The 20,079-nt window shown below is 40.8% G+C and overlaps 2 protein-coding genes across 3 annotated transcripts; one reads left to right on the plus strand and one right to left on the minus strand.

The window, feature by feature from the left end:
* Positions 1-2,473: 2,473 nt before the first annotated feature.
* LOC146380736 (diamine acetyltransferase 1-like) lies at positions 2,474-5,352 on the minus strand. The gene is made up of 6 exons (XM_084940189.1): positions 5,091-5,352; positions 4,030-4,081; positions 3,868-3,948; positions 3,067-3,168; positions 2,947-2,987; positions 2,474-2,859 (listed from the first exon to the last, which is right to left on the minus strand). Exons 1-6 carry the CDS (start codon positions 5,151-5,153, stop codon positions 2,683-2,685), a joined length of 516 nt encoding a protein of 171 aa, XP_084796315.1. The 5' UTR covers positions 5,154-5,352; the 3' UTR covers positions 2,474-2,682.
* A 2,792-nt stretch (positions 5,353-8,144) lies between these two features.
* Positions 8,145-19,719, plus strand: acot9.1 (acyl-CoA thioesterase 9, tandem duplicate 1). Of its 2 annotated transcripts, XM_084940118.1 has the most exons (16): positions 8,145-8,319; positions 9,909-10,012; positions 11,043-11,069; positions 11,480-11,525; positions 12,856-13,026; positions 13,292-13,329; positions 14,344-14,427; positions 14,517-14,620; positions 14,751-14,824; positions 15,437-15,504; positions 15,585-15,696; positions 15,797-15,887; positions 16,742-16,827; positions 16,922-17,009; positions 18,352-18,502; positions 19,118-19,719. In XM_084940118.1, exons 1-16 carry the CDS (start codon positions 8,306-8,308, stop codon positions 19,171-19,173), a joined length of 1,314 nt encoding a protein of 437 aa, XP_084796244.1. In that variant the 5' UTR covers positions 8,145-8,305; the 3' UTR covers positions 19,174-19,719. The 2 variants fall into 2 exon arrangements, with proteins under 2 accessions (XP_084796244.1, XP_084796246.1); XM_084940120.1 differs by lacking the exon at positions 11,043-11,069.
* Positions 19,720-20,079: the final 360 nt, after the last annotated feature.

Here is a 20,079-nt window from a genome sequence, read left to right on the forward strand (position 1 = left end):
TGAATGACCTCACCGCACAGACATTCTGTGGAAAACTGTGTAATGAGGCTGCGTGCTGCTGTGTCAGTGGGTTTTAAATGATGTCAGAGGGTTTTCCAGACTTCTCATGATATCAGCACAAGTCTGAATCCAGCCAGCTAAGACATCTTGTGGGGTTATATTCAGTAACATAAACAAAACAAACCACAAAGAGGAGACCATGAGCCCTGAAGCATAGCGCCTGTGCAGCTAAGCTTTAAAAACAGCGGATTTATCCACATAAGGATCCTTATGTTGATGCATATGAAAAGCAAAGGTGGGAGTTTCTCAGATTCACCTGATTTTAGATGGACTTGATCATAAATTCAGCCCTGGAGGCCTGACAGGCGTCACCGGATAAATTCACTGACCTGCAGAAGCATTTCCTCCACCTGATGAAAGCTTAACCAGAAATATAGTTTAATAATTGAACGTAAACGAGACTGATGAGATCAGCTGTTAAAACAGCACAGAGGAAGCTTTGAAGCAGGACCTGCAGCCATAATCAGAGGAGACACTGAACTTGTGCTGACAGGCGAACAGTAACTTTGCAGACAGATAACCGTCTGTTTCCGTCTGCGAGGTTCAACTTTACGACATGACTGTGCTTTTTCATCATTCACCGTTTCGTTATCATGTCCCTACATCTTTATGGCAACGAGATTTCTTCTGGAACAATCTCCAGTTATGATAAGAGCTATAGAAAACTATTAAAACATACATAAAGCCATAGGAGTTCAGGCCATTAAACTGAGTTCACAGTCCAGCCTTTGACTGCTTTGAGTCCAAACGAGGCTCCACAAAAACATCTGATAAACTGTGAAAACGGAGGATGTGTGGACACACTGGGCTTCAGTAACAGTATGTACTGTTTGTGTTTGCAGGGGCTCCATTTCCATTAAAACACTACTTTTTGAACTGCAGGTTTTATCTTGCACAAAGAAGAACAAAAAACCTGAATTTATTTTATAATCTCAGAGTTTTCCTTGCAAACGTTTCCCAGAACCACAGCAGCATCAACATAACTGCAGAGCTGCAAACCAGTATGTAAAAGCTTTAAGTGCAAACATAGGTGAAATACAGTAAACAAGGCAAGAACAGACAGTTTCATTCTAAAGAGCTTTAAAGTCAATATTTGGTGTGACTGCTGTCATCCAGCACAGCTGAACTCTCCTCGGGAGCCTTAAGAGCTTGAAAAAAAGAAGGCAGCTGGACTTTGTTACGTTTGTGAAGACAATCACCGCTAATCCAGGAGGCTTCTTCAGTTCTGATCATGTGTGTCATCACCACGGCGTGAAAAGAAACCGCTGCTGCCACCCACGATGCAGTCTCGAGAACCCTTCACACCTGGCCTCAGGTGACCTCAAGTGTTTTCACCCTTAATACCCAGTGATGGTAATGACCCACGCCTTTCTCCACACCCATCGTCAACAACCACCTCCAAACGGGACGCTTTTGTTTTTAGAACTGAAGTTTAAAGAAGTCCACTTTCTTACTTTTCTCAGGTCTGTGAGACGACGATGACCTGGGTGAGAAGCTGCACAGTCGTGCTCTCCTGCAGCTTTCTTTCAGTTCTGTTCAGGAATAATTCTCCGGGCTTCTTCAAGGACATTAAAATGTCTGCCCTGCCTTTTGGTCCCACGCTGCTTCAGTAATGTTGATGTCTGGCTTCTGGGAAGGCCATGCTATGACTGTGCTCTAGCATGTTCAGTTATGCTTTTAGTGCCCTGGCATTCAGGGGTCAAGCTGAAAAGTAAATCTGTTGTGAATCACATTTTCCAAGATGGCATCGTACGGTGGGTCAGATTACAATGGTGCTTTTCTGTGTTCAGAATTTCATTAATCGCTTACTGGCTGACATTAAGCTCCCAGTGACAGAGCCGCCAGTTTTGCTTTCCCCAAATATTTGAAACTTTAGATTCATCTCTGTAGCAGACCTGTTTGCCCTCATTTCTTAAGGACATGTGGTTCATATGCCGTGTAGTTTACAGCCTGCCACTTCCCCAAGGTCTCAGCCATCAGCTCTTTAATCACCTTGTTGATGCAAATACACAATTTTATTCCTGTCAAATATTCAGCTTTTGTATTTTTCAGTCTTAAAAAAGGGGAACCAACATGTTTGTGACAGGCTGCTAGTAACAGTTGTGTGTTGACGACACCGATCCAGCCCTCAAGTTAGTTTCTTTTTAAATAATAGTGAGTTGTAGGTCTTTGTTTGGTGGCCTGAGTGGCAAAAGAAAGACATTCTGTAAAGGTCAGCGCCACAGACTGGATGAGTGACTTAAAACCAGGAAAACTTAACGTCAGAATCTTCCTTTGATTCAACATAAGGACATGAGTGGACTCCTGCACTGTAGGTGACACATGGCCTGTTAATTTCTGAGTTTGAATTCTGTGAATGAAACTGAATTCAAGTGCAATCAAAGGCAGGTATGTAATCACTGAAGAATGACAGTTGTGTGCGATAAGCAATTTTTTATTTAAAGCTAAAAGTGATTTAAAGCTTGAATAAAGACGAGTAACTCTGTGACAGATTAGACACAAAAGGCTCACTAAGACTACGAACTACATACAGATTAAATACACCAGATTACTGTGATAAATGCTGCGTTTCAAAGCTGAACTCTTCTGAAAAGCCGAGGCGCGTCTGCTCGGTCGGGCCTCTTATTCCTCAGATGGAGCGGCCATCTTGACGAGGCTGTCCTTGTCGAACCTGAAGAGCCTCCAGCCCTCCTCCTGAGAGAGGTCCTCGGCACCGCGGCGCTTGTAGAACTGGACCGACGGCTCGTTGTTCTCCGCCACCACGAACATCATGCCGGTGCAGCGCGTCTTCATCGCCAGCTGGAAGAGGACGGAGAGGAGTTTAGGTTGGTGCGCTCAAAAGAACAGCCAAGGTCAGGATGCACTAGTTAGTTTGTAAACACTCACATTACTGAGGTGCCGCAGGATCCCTGAACCGATGCCCAGCCCTGCAGAAGGAGGAAACATTCAGGCCATCAATGAAGCTGCAGAGCAGGAGTGAATGTAAACAGATGGAGATGTTTTTACCTCTGTACTCATCCATCACATAGAACTCCTCCAGGTAAAGCTGCTTGCCCACCCAGGGGTCGTACGTGAAGTAGTACATGGCGAAACCCACCACCTTGGGACCTGCAGGGAGAAACAGAGCACCATGTTAGGCTGTTAGAAACCAGACATCTCATTCTTGAGATTATGTGGATAAAATATATGCTGAGACTATGCAGAGCAAATAAAAGCAGGGCTGATGTTTAATGTTTTGGGAATAACACCAGGCTTAGAAGCTGTGGAGGCAAATTCTTGTTTAAGATGTGAACAAAGAGACAGTTGGGCAAAAATAAATAAATGCAACACTAGAAATGGCTCCATGCAGGAAAACGTCTACTTTAACTTTCAACCTCCTTCTTGTGGGAAATCTGCCAGAACTTTCTTGGCCTAATCAGACTGTTTACGAGCGTCTGCGCTACAGTCACTGGGAATGTGTCCAGATGGTGCCTCAGGTAATGAGGTGCTGCAGGTCAGGCACAAACTGTACTTCTCTGTACATCTCAACGGAAGCTACGTTGTGAAGAACAATGCATACATTAAATAAACATGTTCAGGGGGATTAACACCTGCAGGCGAGCGTCTGACTCTTGGCCTGTATTTACAAAACCAGGATGCACACCCTGTGGAAACGCTGTGTCTCAGCAGACGGTGGGAAACATTTACTCTCCTTATCAGGTGACATGATAACCTGAAGGTTCCTGTGGGAAACTATTTAAGCCTCAGGCTGAAAACCGATCCTCCAAGTGTTTTTGCTCCAGAAAGAGGATCCGTGGAGTTTCGTACCTTCACTGCTCTTCTCTCCTTGGATCTCAGTGATGATGCAATGGTAAAACGGGGTGTCACCGAAGCCATCCTCAAGGAGCTCTACAGGCAAACACAACCTTTAATTATTTACACAACAGAGCAGGTAGTCTTTTATTCATGTGCAGGTGACTTTAAACTCACCTTTCTCAGTCAGTGTCACCTGGTGCTCCATCTCCTCGTATTTTGCAAGTTCCTGGAACAACAATGGAATGATGTCATTCGTAGTGCGACACAGCACTCCTGATGCCGTTTCATTTTTATTTAGTCCATAATCCTGTTTGTTTTGAGCTCAGTTTCTTTAACAAGCAAAATGTGTTGCAGCTCTGCAGCTTATCCAGTATTCTAACAAACATTTTATTGTGCGACAAGTCATTTATTAAGGAAGAACACAAAAGAATCATTGTAATAATTGGTCAGTATCATTATGGTGATTAAGATGTGAGCATCGAGGTTTAGATCTTTTCCATCACCTCAGTTTTATTCAATGTGAATGATTGAGCAAATTCACAAGAAATGAATTGACGTTAGGGTCATTAAAAGGACCAGAAAAGAGGGAGGTTGAAAAAAATAATAATCTTTTCTTTTTACAATTGTAAGGGAACAATTATTTAAAATGGCTTTACACTTTACAAGCCAAAAAGTTAAGTGGCATTAACTAGAAGAAGGAGCCAATTTTATTTATTTTTAAAGCCAAGTTTACAAGTAAAGTCGATAAGGTCCTTTAAAGTCGGTATATTGTGTAAACTGAAAATGACGTTAACTTTAAATAAGAGGCCTCCTAAACGCCCTGATGCTAAATATAGGCTCCACCAGTTTCCAGATCAAACCGGTACCCTCTTCGGGGGTTTGCGGATGTCAGCTTGTTTTGTTTTTCTCCACTGTAATAACGTTTCTGCGTCGGGGTCAGCCATGATACGGACACCGCGTCAGACGGACCATATTTAGACACCCGGCCGCTCTGAGTCATCTGACGGTAAAGAGAGGCCTCCGGCTCTGACCTCATACTCGGACATCCTCAGGAAAGCTCACACCTGCCGATGTGTCGCTAGTTAACGGATTTCCACAGCTAACGGATATTGTAACACGTAACACTTCCCTTTAGCTCATTTTCGACCGCTATATTGAATTCCTGCTCGTTTTATATCAAATTAATTACGTTTATCCCCAAAACGGTATTTGTTTTTTTAATCCCACAGGCCTACCTTCACCAGTCGTAATATATCAGGCACGTCTCGGGGTTCAGCTTTTCGTAATTTATACTCCATTTTCTTCTTTTACTTTTTTTCCCTTTCGTCAGAAGTCCTCTGTATGTAAATTGGAAGATTAGGTGTTTCTTCATTCGCCTCGCAGTGGCTTTTCCCCCCACAGTCAGCCTCTGGTCCGGACGCGCTCGTCGAGATAAAACATTCAGTACGACTGGCCCTCGGCTGGGTCGCTGCCGCTCTACTGTGCCCCCTTTGTTTATGTCAGGGCTTTTATAGCCGGCTCGCGCTGCAGTATAATTGGTCGGTTCACTCAAGTATCGGATTTCTGACAAATCAGCGACACCCTCTGGTCACTTTTTTGTCCAATCGGGGTACAAAGAACGGTCACATGTGGGGGTCTGTTTTTATTCTGTCATATGTTTTTGATGGAGAAAAGGACCTGGGAAAGTGTTTTTCTTCTTTAGTTAATGTTTAACTAATTTTTAAAAGTCAAACAATGTGCTAAAATCTAACACATTAAACAAAAACAATAGCCTATAATTTAAGTTACTTAATCAAAAGAGTAACTTAACTGTAACTGTATCTGAAGTTCAGAAAACAACTTCAGTTTTGCCACAGAGATAAGATAAGAAGCACATAGATTTCCAGGTGTTATGAGGACTAGAAACTTTCTTGGATGATACGTTCTTCTAAAACAGATCAGTTTGGCACCAAATAGTTACGTAACAGATAAACAATTAAATGAAAAAATATTGTTTTTACAGTATTTAAAACAGAAATGTTCTACTATAAAAAAATGAAGAACATTATCATAAATACATCTACGATCTACGCATTTATGATGTAGAAAACTGAGACATATTGTTGAAATTGTCCTTCCTTTTCTTTTAAGATATGTCAAGGATTAAATATTTAGTTGAGTGTCTTTACACTGACAGAAAGACATTCCTGTTCTCCAAGGAAGTGAAGCCACTCAGCAGGGATCTATTTGGGCAGTTGTTGTGAAGGTTTGTCTAATTAATTTTAAAGGTCTTTGAGGAAAAAAAAGAACCACATGTATGGAATCACCAGTTTTTCACATTTCTTTTTTCCTCCAGGAGGTTTAATTTCAACTCACAATGCTCCAGTACAGACTTCAGTTCAGGTCTCTCCCATAATGCCTCTGTCTGCTCACACAAGTGGAATTTTCCACCACCAGCAGACTCTACATATTCATGTGCAGAGTAAAGCATGTGTAATGATTAGGTGTGGTTAGATGCTTTGCAGACAGTCGTAGCATTGATGTACTGGGGGGAACAATGATCCTCTGAGCACAGGTGAAAGGCCACCCCCCACCCCCACCCACACAACTGTAACTTAGACTGAAATTGATGCAATACAAGACATTTAATGTCCCTAACAGTGTATAACGTGGTTGTTTTCATGTCTCTTTATAGTTGCTTTATTTATGACGCTTCTTATACGTTATTTTCTTCTCATATATCTTACCGTTGTTGTTCATTCACTTGTAGAAGACGGACCAGAACGTTCATATCTCATTATTAACTCCATTACTAACTCTTTCAGTCATTATTTGATGTAGTTGTGTTCTTTACTGCTCACAGATCATGGTTCGATGAGGATATATGACTTTTCTTTTGTCATAAAAAGTGTTTTTACATTTTTTAAGTACAGTGTTGAATAATGGTAGTTGCCAGCTTGTCTCTCTCTCTCTCCCCCATCTAACAGTGCTTGTCTCTCGATTATCAAATCAGATGACTCTGGAAAAAATATGAAGTCTCCAGAGACATTGTGACGCGAAATATACGTGTAAATATGTGAAATTAGCTACTTTCATTGTATATGTTGATTACATTTATTAAACCAAGCAGAATAAGTTCCATGTTGAAAAAATACTTTAAAATAATTTTAAATATAATATTCAATTTTGAAATGGATCACTCCGACCTGAAACATATCAGGAGGGTTAAAGGAGAATCACTTTCCCTTGTTTCCCCTTGTGCTTTGTACGCTATGATATGGTAAACACCATATTACAACATGTATCCACTCATCTAATAAATAAATGAAATTATTTATAGATTCATAAAAAAAAGTACACAAAGATTGTTTTGATATTTTACTCATGCGTACAGTTAGGTTTGTTACTGTTTCACTGACCCACGTCAGTGAAAACATGGGTAATTCAATAAATACAAAGTTCAAGGTTCTGGCAGAGAGAGTAACATTTCGAAAGAAAAAAATAAGAAGGACAAATTATATTAGAGTGGCAGATTTAGGCTGAACAGGAATATAAAAAACAGAAATGTAAAAGTTTTTTAAGCGGCTGTTTGGTGAGTATAGTGAGTGCTAACAGTTTACTTGGAAAATCTCCCAGTGAGCACCACTGTGTCTAAATTTGTAAAGTTAGCCTGTCAAATAATTATTCTGTTATCATATGTTATCTTATATCTGTAGTTAAAGTAGTTGAATTATGTTAACTGCTGTAGGTCATATAATATCCTTTATTCTAGATTGTGTGCTGTGTATGTAGCTTAGTTTCCATTATATTTTTGGGTTAAAAGAATGTGACCACTTTTGGATTTGTTAGACAGGTGTGCATTACCCTGTACCCTTGATCTGCTGTGAATGTGTTACACTGTTTCTTGACATTTCATACTGCTGAGTCATGAAGAGAATGTTGTGTGCAGAGGACCTTGTGCCGATAATAGAAGAGACAGACCACATTCCATACCCCCACCTTTACAGAGAGCAGAAAGACAGGGAGCCGAGGTCATAACTTAGGCGCCGTAACAGAGAAAGAATGTGAATGTTTAGGCTTTTACGACTAGGTGGGGGCCAGTAGAGGTTATAAGAAGCGGAGTAACCCGTCACCATTTTGAGATTTGTTGTGACCCTCTTCATGCATTGTATGGGAATAAAGAATTGTTGATTGAGCATTTATACACCGAGTATTGTCCTTCCTTCAGCCCAAAGATTAAAAGAATTGGGAGATTTTAACACAGGCTGGACTGAGGGCATCAAGGCCCACGAATACTGAGCGCTGCGTCATCACGCAGTGGGCGGAGCTGCGTGACACCGCGGAAGCCACCCCGTCATCAGCCTGTCTTTCTCTCCTCAAGAGAAAACTGTGATTCTTCTTCTTTTCTCTCCCTCTTTTCAGCCCACCCGCTTCGTTTGGACCCTCGAGGCCTCGGCTCATCCCGGTCAAAATGCTCTCACAGAGGTTAGTGACTTAAAACAAAGCTCGCGCACAGCTTTCTCTGCGGCGTCCGCGCTGTTAAAAAGTGACCTAAGTGTAGCGAGCGAAGCGAAGCAGCGATAAACAGCGATTTGTGATGGTCCTTTCTCTGTTATGACTTCAGTGGTGTGTAAATGAAGAGTGACTAGTTAACCAGGCCCACAGAGGGCGGGGGTCTGTTTCCACGAAGGGCGTGTCTGCAGGAAATAAAGACAGAGAGCAAATCAGGAGGCCTCACACAGGATAAACACCAAAGTTAAGTTATGACAGCTACACAGGCTAGTTCAGAAACCTCTGCGCAGTTTACTCTCCTACATGCGCTTTATAAATAAGTAATAAGGCCAAAATGACCACTATGAAGTGTTTCACATGCACAATACACACATAATAATGATAAAAACAGAAATGGCCGAAACATTATCAGTTAAAATGTTCGATTTTAAAAAGACGCTAGTTCTTCTTTTCATCCTCCTCTGTCACTCTTTGCATGTCCTCCTTCACCACATCCATTAACTTCCTCTAACTTCCTCTTTTCCATCCTTTCTCCCCATCTTCACATGTCCAAACGCTCATCCTGAGCTGTGTCTCTAATTACTAATCATAACTAATCCCATTCATCCGGCTCACTCCCAGTGAGAATCTGAGCATCTTCAACTCCTCTTTCCCTCGTTTTTGTCAGCACCACTGTCTCAGAACCACAGATCATAACAGGTCTCAATACCATTTTACAAACCTTCCCTTTTGTGACTCTCATCTTCACCTTCATCCTGCTTCTTCTTCAGCTCTAAGGTTGCTGTCTGTTACACGACTTGAGTGTAACACGAAGAGTAAAAAACAGTGAGACTTCCTAGTTATAAATGCAGTGAAAAATTAGTTAAAAGATTAGAATTAAGTTAAAGATGTAAAATCTGTAAGAAGACGACTGAGAAAGACCAACAATATAAGTAAGACTTCAGAGAATGTTTTAAAAGATACTGATGAAGAAAGCTGAAGGCCCTCAGGCAGGTCCTTCGACAGCTGAGGGGCACAGATGAAACCAAACAGAGATTCGGGGTTTCTTCTACACAGAGGAACTTTAGGTTAGGTCAGAGTCAAAGAAATAATCAGTATTGTTATCAAGTTATTTTTAAATTCCTTTGTCAGAAGAGTTGTGAACTTTTTGTTATGTCAGTCATTGATGCACTGTTAAAAATAATGGACAGATTGCTGCTAATCCAGGTAACACAGACTCACTGACTTTACTGTTCATGATAACTGTCCTGTGACCCAATCTAACAATAATAAAGATCATTGAATGTACTCTTATTTTTAAAATTGCATTTTAATCTCATAGAGATTACATTTTAAAAAAAGATGTTCAGAAAGTGGACATGCACTAACGAGCTATAAATGTGACTAAGCTGCAGAGAATCACGCTCCTCTCATGGGGGAGCGGTAACAGTCCGTCTGATCAGCTGTTCGGGACCTAAACCGCTCACACGCCCGGCCTGAAATAGAGGGGGTTGGTGTGTGTGCCTGTAACAGGACTTGGTAATTTAAGGAGTTTTTCTGTGTCATCATCGTGCTTGCTTCAGGTTTCTGCTGCTGCGATCGGCCGCGTCCTTCACGAGGAGGTCGTTCTGCACGGGAGGAGCGTTGAAGCAGGGCAAGCAGGGAAAGGCACCTGACATGATCGAGGGTAAGAAAGCAAACGCACTTCCTGTTTCACATCACCTGATTTAACAGCAAGAACACAGCAGGGCAAAGAGTGAAGTAACACATGTCAAATCAGAGCTATGATGGAGCAGTTTACATACATGAAGCTAATATCAACACAATGCAAATGTCATGTAATATGATGATTATCACATCTATGATGAGTTCCTGTTGCCACCAGGTGGCGTTATGCCATTTTAGAGGTCTCCAGACTCTTAGCAATCAGCTGACGATTGTGGCAGATTAGATATTTATACATCTGAGTTAAAGTAAATTCTTGTGTTGTGGTGAAACGTCAACATTTACGATGACACAACAAACCTTCAATGCAAACTCAAAAGTTTCACAATTCTGCATTTGGGAGGTCTTTACATTGAAGTCACCAAAATTTATTATTTTTATCGCTCAATACACTTAAATTTAATGACCTAGTTGAGCTTAAAATTATATTGTGAACAGAGCAGGACAACATGTATTAGGCCCAAGTATTCAGAGTTTGTTTCAAGTTTCTTTCTATTCTATTCTATTCTATTCTATTCTAAATCAATAGAGTAATATTTAGGAATAAGTGCGCAGAGGAAAGTAAAAGCTGTTTGTAACCGCAAAGGTTCACACAATTATGTAAAAATGAAAATCTGCCTCAAGGCCTGGAAAACCTTTAAAGATAAAAAGCTTGAGTTTCTTTAAGGTTTTCTCAGAGAAGCTTTGTTGTGCATCCTGGGATGTTGGATTTGTGTACCTGGTTTCATAAAGGTTGATGAGACATAGTGCTGCGACGCCATGAATATTTTCACCGGTTTTCAAGCATGTTAAGTGTGATTTACTTGTGTAAATGATAATAATAAACAATGCAAGGCCCTAAATAGGACCTGCTGTATCCTTAGTGGAACAAAGTCTCTGCTGTATTCAGGACAGAAGTGTTTTCACTTTGTACATTTGAGTTTATTCTGGTCTCCTCATGAGTCCGTCCTCCTCTGAGCCCTGTGTGTTTAATCCTTTGTGTTTCTCCACAGGAAATCCACAGTTTCATGTGTCAAATGGTGCGTGTTGGTAAACCAAGATGAATCACAACTATCTGAACTGATGAGCTTATTAATTATCTTCTAATTTAATCTAATTACATTTTAACTCCTCCCTGCATGTTTCCCCCCCACTGTCTGCTAACTGAAGTGCATATCGTTTCAGCTTCTGCTGTTCAGCCTTTTCATAGATATGCATTTTATGTTCAAAGACGTCTCCTCTGGCAGAAACAAACCTTCCTGTAGCAGGAAATCTCTCGTCTTCTTCCCTCTGTGGCACTCAGTTTCAGTTTTATGTTTTCTTGCTGTTCAGACGTTGCTGAGCTGCAAGTCTCAGATCACATTGTAAAAAAAATGTGCTATATTTAATGGCAGCCTCGAAACTCCAGTGTTCAGATCTTTCATACATCTGGTTCGTCTTCTGTTTTCAGTGCGAAACAGGCTGAGAGAAATCGTGGGAGCTTCCACAAACTGGAGGTAACTGGCATGATTCACAGTTCAAAATCATCTTTATTTACCTCATGCTGTCTGAAATGAGCTGTTTTAGCTCCTCCCCCTTTAAGCCACCTACGGCTTAATGCCTTAGATGAGTATATTATTGTCATCCTCTCTCTGTGACATCATACAGACCCAACAGTAGAAAAAAACTGTCAAAAACATGCGTTTTTACACACAGACTGACCTCATTTTACAAACGTTGTGGTTAATATAAACATCAGCTGTTGTAACAGTGTATATATGATAGAAAGTAAGAAAATATAATAGATTTACTTTAAATCTTAGTATGAATCCATTTCTGGTGAAACAAATCTGTTTGTGATTCTCTGCCTGTAAAAGAATCAGTAGTGGCCTCTCCTTAAAAATCACAGCATCGTTAATAATTTCTCAGCAAATGTTAAAAGCCGCCATTCAGTCAGCAGCCTTTGAATGCAGTAATAAATTGTGCTTTGATAGTTACGTTTTGGCAAGATTATCAAAAAATATATTTTTGGTCATTTTGCTATCACAGAGTTACTTTTGAGCAGAGTTTGTTCATTTGCTTTGTGAAAAACTGTCTGGCTGGATACTTGAGATTTAGGTTTGTTCTGTTGTTACCTTCGGTCGTTCAGCTTTGTCAGACAGCTTTAGTACTGTTAGAGGTTCCACAGGGTTCTGCTCTCGGACCCCAGGGATTTTATATTTACGTGCCAACACTCACTTGAATAATTATTTTAAAAAATCCTCAGCATCAGATGTTATTGTATTGCAGATGACACACATATATATGACTCCCATATCATTCCTCTCTCGTCTCATGTTACTCCTGTAATTTTATCAGTCTATTAAATCTGCTGAAGAATCGTCTTTTTTCTGGTTAAGACACTTTGGGGAAAAAAGGCCGGTCATTTTTATCTGGAGGAATTTTGAGGAAAACAACTAAATAATGTGTTCATTTCCTCTCTGTTAGATTACTGCTGTTCACTTTTCAGTACACAATTGTTAAAGCTTTTAGCTTCCACACACCTAAATCCAACCCTCACCTTCAGTATTTCTAACTGAAGTCCTAAAAATAAAGCTGACTGAGCTTATTTATCAGCAGTTAGATGACACATTTTTGCTGTTACTGTAATTACAGGACTTTTTATTGCTTTTTTTGCTTAATAAATATTTTAAAAGATAAATCTAAAAAAAGTGGTGAGAAAGTGGGACAAAAACTATCGTATAATCAATAATAATAATGCCAATGAAATATATTTACATGAACAAATCCAGGGAGTCTATTTTTAACATGTTATATTTAGTGATGCGGTCTCGTTCTCGTCTGCAGCGACCATCAGCAGGCCATGGCGGAGCGTGTCTCACTCTCATCCATGTTGGCCAAATCTCAGAACGAACTTCCTGCCAAGAGGATGAAGGACAGCTACCTGGAGGTCCACCTGCCCCTGGGCTCTGAGCCACAGCTCAGGGAGAAGTATCTGACCTACCACAACACCGTCAGGTAAACACGCAGAAAGTGGAGACAGTGAAGTGAGTGAATCGGCAGACCAACAGTACATTTACCATGAAAGGAAAATCTAAGAGCTACATGACAGTCTGATAAATCCATGTCTCCGCCATGTGAATGGTGACGGGTTCAGTTACATTCTTTGTATTGGATAAGCAAGAACCTCCAGAGCCAAAAGCTGCACTTCCCCTAATGGCCACTGGAGGCAGGCTCCAAAAAGACCCCTGTCTTAAGCTAACTGTTTTCTGTCTCATTTCAGGTTTGGCAGAATCCTGGAGGACTTGGACAGTTTAGCAGGTACACAGCAGATTAGATGATGGGGAACTTCACTCATTCAAGCACTAATTACACAGTTAGGTTCATTTAAACTTGGGCGCTGAAATATGGACAGGAAGTGTAGACTCTCAGCTTTTATTTGAGGGTATCCACATTCAAACTGGATGAAATTGTTACAGGAGTGTTAGGAGTGTTAAAATCTACAGTTTGGTACATCCTGTGAAAGAAAGAAAGCACTGCTGAACTCAGCAATGCCAAAAGACCTGGACGTCCACAGAAGACCACAGTGGTGGGTGATCGCAGAATCATTTTATGGTGAAGAGAAACCCCTTCACGACAGCCATCGAAGTGAACGATACTCTCCAGGAGGTCTACCAAATCTACCATAAAGAGAAGCGGGTGTGAAAGTAAATACTCAGGGTTCACTGCAAAGCGAAAGCCAGTCATAATCCTCAAGAATAGGGAGGCTAGATTGGGCTGGACAGGACAGAAGGGGCCGAATCAATGCTGATGTGTTCAGAGACGTACTGTCTGCTCAAGCCCAGCTGAACGCAGTCAAACCGATTGGGCGGCGTTTCATAATACAGATGGACAATGACCCCAAACATATAGCTAAAGCAACCCACTCCTGAATGGACCAGTCAGTCGCCTGATCTTAACCCAGCTGATCATGTATTTCAGTTGTTGAAGATTAAGCTTTGGACAGAAAGACCCACAAACCAACAAGTAAAGGCCTGGCAGAGCATTAACCAGGAGGAAACCAGCATCTGAAGATGACCATGAGTTCAATACTTCAGGCTGTGATCACCAGCACAGGGTTTTCAACTAAGTATTAGAAATTAACGTTTTGTTTTGAGTTATTTAACTTGTCCACCGAAATGAAAGGATTCAACCCACTGAATTAAAGCTGAAAGTCTGCATGTGGGTCATTTCAAATTCACTGTGGTAATGTAGAGAATCAAAATTAGAAAAAGGTTTTCTCTGTCCAAATATTTATGGACCTAACTGTAATTTCTCCTCTTCTTTCTTCCTCAGTCCTCATCTCTTACTCTCACACCTACAACTCAGAACTAAAGAGGTCTCCTCTGTCTATTGTCACCGCCCTGGTGGACAAAATCGGTAAGAGTCTCTCAGGTACAGGGTACGATAAACCACTTTGTTTTGTTTACCACTAATATCTTTGTGTGTGTGTGCGCGCGCTTGGTCAGACATGAGGCAGCACGTCATCTACCCCGACTGCGACATCAAGTTCACAGGTCATGTGACGTGGGTGGGGAAGTCATCCATTGAAGCCAAGATCCACATGTCACAGGTGGGCTCGCCTAACCTGCTTACTCGAGTATATGCAATATATACAAAGAGAGTAATTAAATGAAGAGTCTTAACCCTGTTTATGCTTGCTGGTGGTGTAAATTAAAACCAAGTGTTTGTCGCTCCTGCAGTACCGTGACGGAGCGTACGCCTCTGTTCTGGATGCTACATTCGTCATGGTGGCCCGAGACCCAGGAAACAAGAGGTATTACAGCATCCTGTACAGTTCCAGTGCTTTTATTTTGAAAAAACAAGAGTTTAGAGAATCCCATTTCTAGATGTATCCCAGGGCCCCCTTTTTTTTTTTTTTGAAAAATCTGACATAGTTGTGATCAACAGAACCAAAAGTCATTTTATTTGCCTACGAAACACATTTTCGGGGTTAATAGGATCAGAGTTACCCTGAAAGTAGCGTTATAGTTTCCATGTTACAGAGGCTGTTAGGGTCCAAGTGACATAGATCTGATCGACTCTCTGAGTATCTTACCTCACAGAGATTTAAGAGTTATGATTAATAACTATGAGGGGCTCTCTGCCCAGGCCAGCACTGTATATCTGGATTCTGTCCTCTGCTCGTGTGCTGCCTCAGGAGATTTTGCATTATTACATTTGTTTGTTTTGGCTCTCTGCATCGAGAAAGTGTTTTCATTGAGGACTAATTATGTGCACGGAAATCATTTTATTTCCCATTTCCTGTGCAGATTTATTTTTGCACAGAGCTTTGCTTCTCAGTCCTAAAAGTGGCACGGTAAACTCACGATGTGTTTCTCTCATACTTATTTAATACTCTGTGTTTCTGCTTCTTTTCCCTTTTCAGGGCAGCGTTTGTAAATCCACTGACGCCTGAAGGACCAGAGGAAGAACGACTCTTGCAGGAAGGCGAAGGTGAGAGCCGATGAAACAATCGCAGCTTTTATGAAGAGCTTAGTCTTTGCACGCTGATCTTTACGCTCACTCTCCTCCAGCTAACAAATCCCGCCGTGTGGAGCTGAGCACTGCGTCGCTGCTGAAGGTCGCTCCCACACAAGAGGAGAGGACGGTCGTTCACGGCCTTTTCCTCAACACCCTGGACACCAAGTACGACTGAAACATCACAGGATATCATGAGGATGTTATATTTGCTTCATATATTAAGATACACTCTGTTAAATCTCTGTGGATGTTTCTGCTTTTGCAGCACAGTCAGTTTCCGCAGCAGAATTCTGCCCCCAAACTCAGTGTGGATGGAAGATACCAAACTGAAAGGACTGGAGATCTGCCATCCTCAGGTGAGAGGACGGATAAATAATAAGAAGGAGAATTTATTTCTACACTGAGGTTCATTTTAGGCTGTGAATATATGCAAGGTGTGATTGAAAAGCCAGTTTACGTAATGTATTTCTGATCACTTTCCCATTGAAGATCATCTTCTCGTGCACCTTTAACTTGAATTCAGCCTTTTAAGTCTTCCCTGGAGATTTAACTGGAGCCTCTGGAGCTGTTTGTACCAAAGCAAGACAATCCGAGTCCACCCGATGTGCTGCTCTGTCATAGCCGGAGACTCGACTCTCTACATCAGCGATGTTCCTCCACATGAAAGACGGCTTATTTTGATCAACAGAAGTTTGAGGTTTGAAGTTTGTGGAGAAAATAAAGAGCGTACAGTGCAAAGCTCAGGACTCAGAAACACGACTTTTAAGGAGCCATGCTGGAAGCTGTGTAGACCAGAGGAGATGGTCTTGAAGGGGAGATTCCTAAAGCTTTTTGTAATCACACCTTGTATATATATATTTTGATTCTGTCTAGTTGGCTGGTCTAGCTTGTTGCGTTGTTACCTATTGTTTGTTGTCCTCTTTTATTGTTTGTTTTAATTGTCTCATGGTTTTACTGACTGTGAAGCACTATGGTCAACACTGTTGTTTTAATATGTGCTATATAAATAAATTTTGATTTGATATATGAACTCTTTACTTGGATATTTCCTTGAGTTGTGTTTCCTTTTTTCCTAAATACCAGCAGCTACGTTTACATGGGGAAAATGGATCTTTTGTGGTTTCCAGTTTCATTTATGTTCCCAGTTTAAACCCTAAATTATTTCAGCTGGAAAACTTAAAAAACCTGTTTCTGTGTTTGTGTTGACCAGGAGAGGAACATCTTTAACAGGATATTTGGAGGTTTTCTGATGAGGAAAGCTTACGAGCTCGGCTGGGCCAACGCCTGCTCCTACGGGTGAGAGATTTAGACTAAGGGTGACTTTAAAGGGTTAAAGAAACATTAAAAAATAACTGCTGTAAATGTTGTTGCTCCTTGCCGTGTGTTGCAGGGGTTGTCGGCCGAGTCTGGTGGCTGTCGATGATATCCTCTTCCAGAAACCTGTGGAGATTGGATCTTTGCTGATGCTCTCATCGCAGGTCAGAGCGTCTTCTTTATAGGTGGACTACCTGTATGGTTTTCAGAGTTAGTTAGAGGCCAGCCAATGGAAAAAAAGGGAGGAGTTAGATTAAAAAAGTTAAATATTTCACTTGGAGCTGATGGAGACAAAAATGGAGCTAAAGTAAAGTGATTGTCCTTTAAGAGGAATGCAAGTTGATGTTTTATTTGCTAACTTTTTACACCTACAGCACTTTTTGTAAAAAATTATATCATAGGAACTAGATGGTTTTTTTTACATGTGTTTTTGTGACTGAGATTTATGGAAGCCCGTTTCCGCCACTAAATAAAAACAAAAAAGCTAGTATCCATAACTCGAAATTTCGACTTATTAACTCCAAATTTCGAGAAAAGTAACTCGAAATTTCGAGAAATATAACTCAAAATTTCGAGTTACTTTTCTCAAAATTTCGAGTTAGCTCTGCCAATCAAAAATATAGGTGAATGAGGTTGCTTTCTTGTTACCCGGAAGCATATGGCGCAGAGGAACGCGCACTCAAAAACGGATCCCAACAAATTGGCGCTTTCGCGAGTACGTTTGCTGATAGTAACACCATGTGATTCAGCTAATAACACAGGGATTTCATCATTTGTGAAGTCAGGCTGAAAACACTCAGCAATCTGTGCATTCACGACTGGATGTAATACCGGTAGCTTAGCTATAGCATTTGTAGCTGAGGGCTTCAGCTTCCGGGTAACAAGGAAATGACGTCATTCACGTAGATTACTGATTGGCAGCGCTAACTCGAAATTTCGATTTACTTTTCTCAAAATTTTGAGTTAATAAATCGAAATTTCGAGTTAATATGTCGAAATTTCGAGAAAGTAACTCGAAATTTCGAGAAAGTAACTCGGAATTTCGAGAAAATAACTCGAAATTTTGAGTTATGGATCCTTTTTTTTTTTTTTTTAGTGGCGGAAACGGGCTTCCATAGTGATTAGACCAAGAATAAAGATGTTTTGAACTGAATTATTGGAGGTCACCTCTACTGCTCCATATTCTTATACTTGGACTTTGCTAGAGAAGCTTTGGATGATTCAAAGTTCAAAATAATCCTGATTTTTCTGACACCTTGGAGCAGCCTCTCAGTGAATCCTGTCTCTAAAACTGGCCTTTTTAGCCCCGCCTCCTTTAATCAAACTTTCCTCTGATTGGCTAAACAAGAATTAAGCAACACGTTTCTCTGTCCACCCTTAATATGAGCATCCACCACTGGAACAGGAGACACGAGACAAAAAATAAGGACAATAAATACATGAACAGGATAAATGACGTTTTTATGTCTTTTTTGTGCTTCGGCTGTTTGTGTCTTTGTTTTTCAGGTGTGTTACACTCAGGGGACGTACATCCAGGTCAGAGTTCACAGCGAGGTGTTTGACCCGCTGACCCGACAGCACAACACCACCAACATCTTCCACTTCACCTTCACTTCAGACCGCGACGTCCCCAACATCATGCCCAAGACTTATGGAGGTGAGCCGGTGCAGACAGGAAACAGTTAAAAAAATAAATCTGATTTATATACATGTCAGTAAGTTCCTTTCAAAATAAATCAAATAAACTTCCATGTTCAGTGCCGAAAGAAATCAACTATTAAAAAGGTTGTTAAATGTTAATTTAGCTGCTGGTTGTTATGATCACGCGTTCGTTGATCGGCACTTCTCGCTTTGACTCACTCTTTTCTACTGAGACATTTACTGCGTCACGTTTTAAAAACTAGGAATAGTAGATGTTTTAGCAGCGTTTTCAGCTTTTTTTCAGGTTTCCATGACAACCTGTTGCAATTTTATTACTCACTGGGTGCAGCGTATGCTGGCAGGTTAATCTACAGGTGACTCATGATGTTAGCTCCTCCACAGCCACTGAATAAAAGCCAAACTTTAAAAAAAAAATCCTGCACATAGAGTTAAAAATGCTGCTGAGTTTCACATCAGATGAAACACCTGGTCATCCTACAAGCAGGTGAAACTGCCAGCTTTCAGAGAAAACATGATGTTTATCCTCTGACTTGTTCTGTATTCAAAGATCAAACTGAAAGGAAGGAGAACAGCTGTGTGTACTGATGTGGATGTTTTGTGTGTCTGACAGAGTCGATGCTGTACCTGGACGGAAAGAGACACTTTGACCAAACCGTGGCGTGCTGAGACGTCAAACTCACGACCTGCTGAAGCCTTTCAGCATCCAAATGCCGAGCTCCAAGTGTTTCAGTGTTGATGAGAATAATGAATGAATGCGGTTCTGACATGTTTTTATATCACGGTTTCTGAATTTTAAACATCCCACAGGCACTTTGTTTGAATCTTGTTGCTTCAGTCGATCTGGAGGTTTACAAATTGGTGTGTTTGGCGCACTACAGCAGAAGATGCTTTCCCCCCCCATGTTTCTCTATTTTATACTCTTATCATTTTTCCCAGTTGTACGAGTCAGTGTTACAGCCTCTCCACTGTAGAAAATGAGGTAAACACTCCAACCCTTCTCATCATAACCTCATTCACTTCTGACTCCTCGGTGTTACAATACAGCATATTACATTTTTATATCTCACTGTTGCTTACACGCACAAACAGCTATGTTTTTTTTTTTTTTTTAAAAAAAACTTTATTCTGATGCTGCTGCAAAAAGAACAAGGGTGTCAATTATCTGGCCTTAACTGGTGTATTTACTCGAATGCAATAAAAAAGTTTTATTTATCTCGGTGTTACAGTTGTTCCTGTGTGTTTGTTTTTATTTCATTCTGTACAGCTGACGCTCGATCACTGGTTAATTTTGCCACGTAAATATGAGAAACCAGCAGCTTTGCCTTGTTAACACACAGCAGCGCTTCTTATTTTGACATGTTTAACCTCTCGGTTTGCAGTAAATAATGTTTGTGACAATGGCCTGATGTATGTTACTTACCGGTAAAGATAACCACACCACACAACCAATGCTAGCTTTTTGATGACTTTTATTTTCTGTTTGTCATCTATGATCTATAAAGTGCACAGCTAAGGAAACCTCAGAACAGGGTCAAAGCAAGAAAAATAACCAAATTTTTGGCTTTCAAAATA

This window comes from Perissodus microlepis, chromosome 9 (genome assembly GCF_051167445.1).
Source record: "Perissodus microlepis isolate ML-2025 ecotype Zambia chromosome 9, ASM5116744v1, whole genome shotgun sequence".
Taxonomy (NCBI): Eukaryota; Metazoa; Chordata; class Actinopteri; order Cichliformes; family Cichlidae; genus Perissodus; species Perissodus microlepis.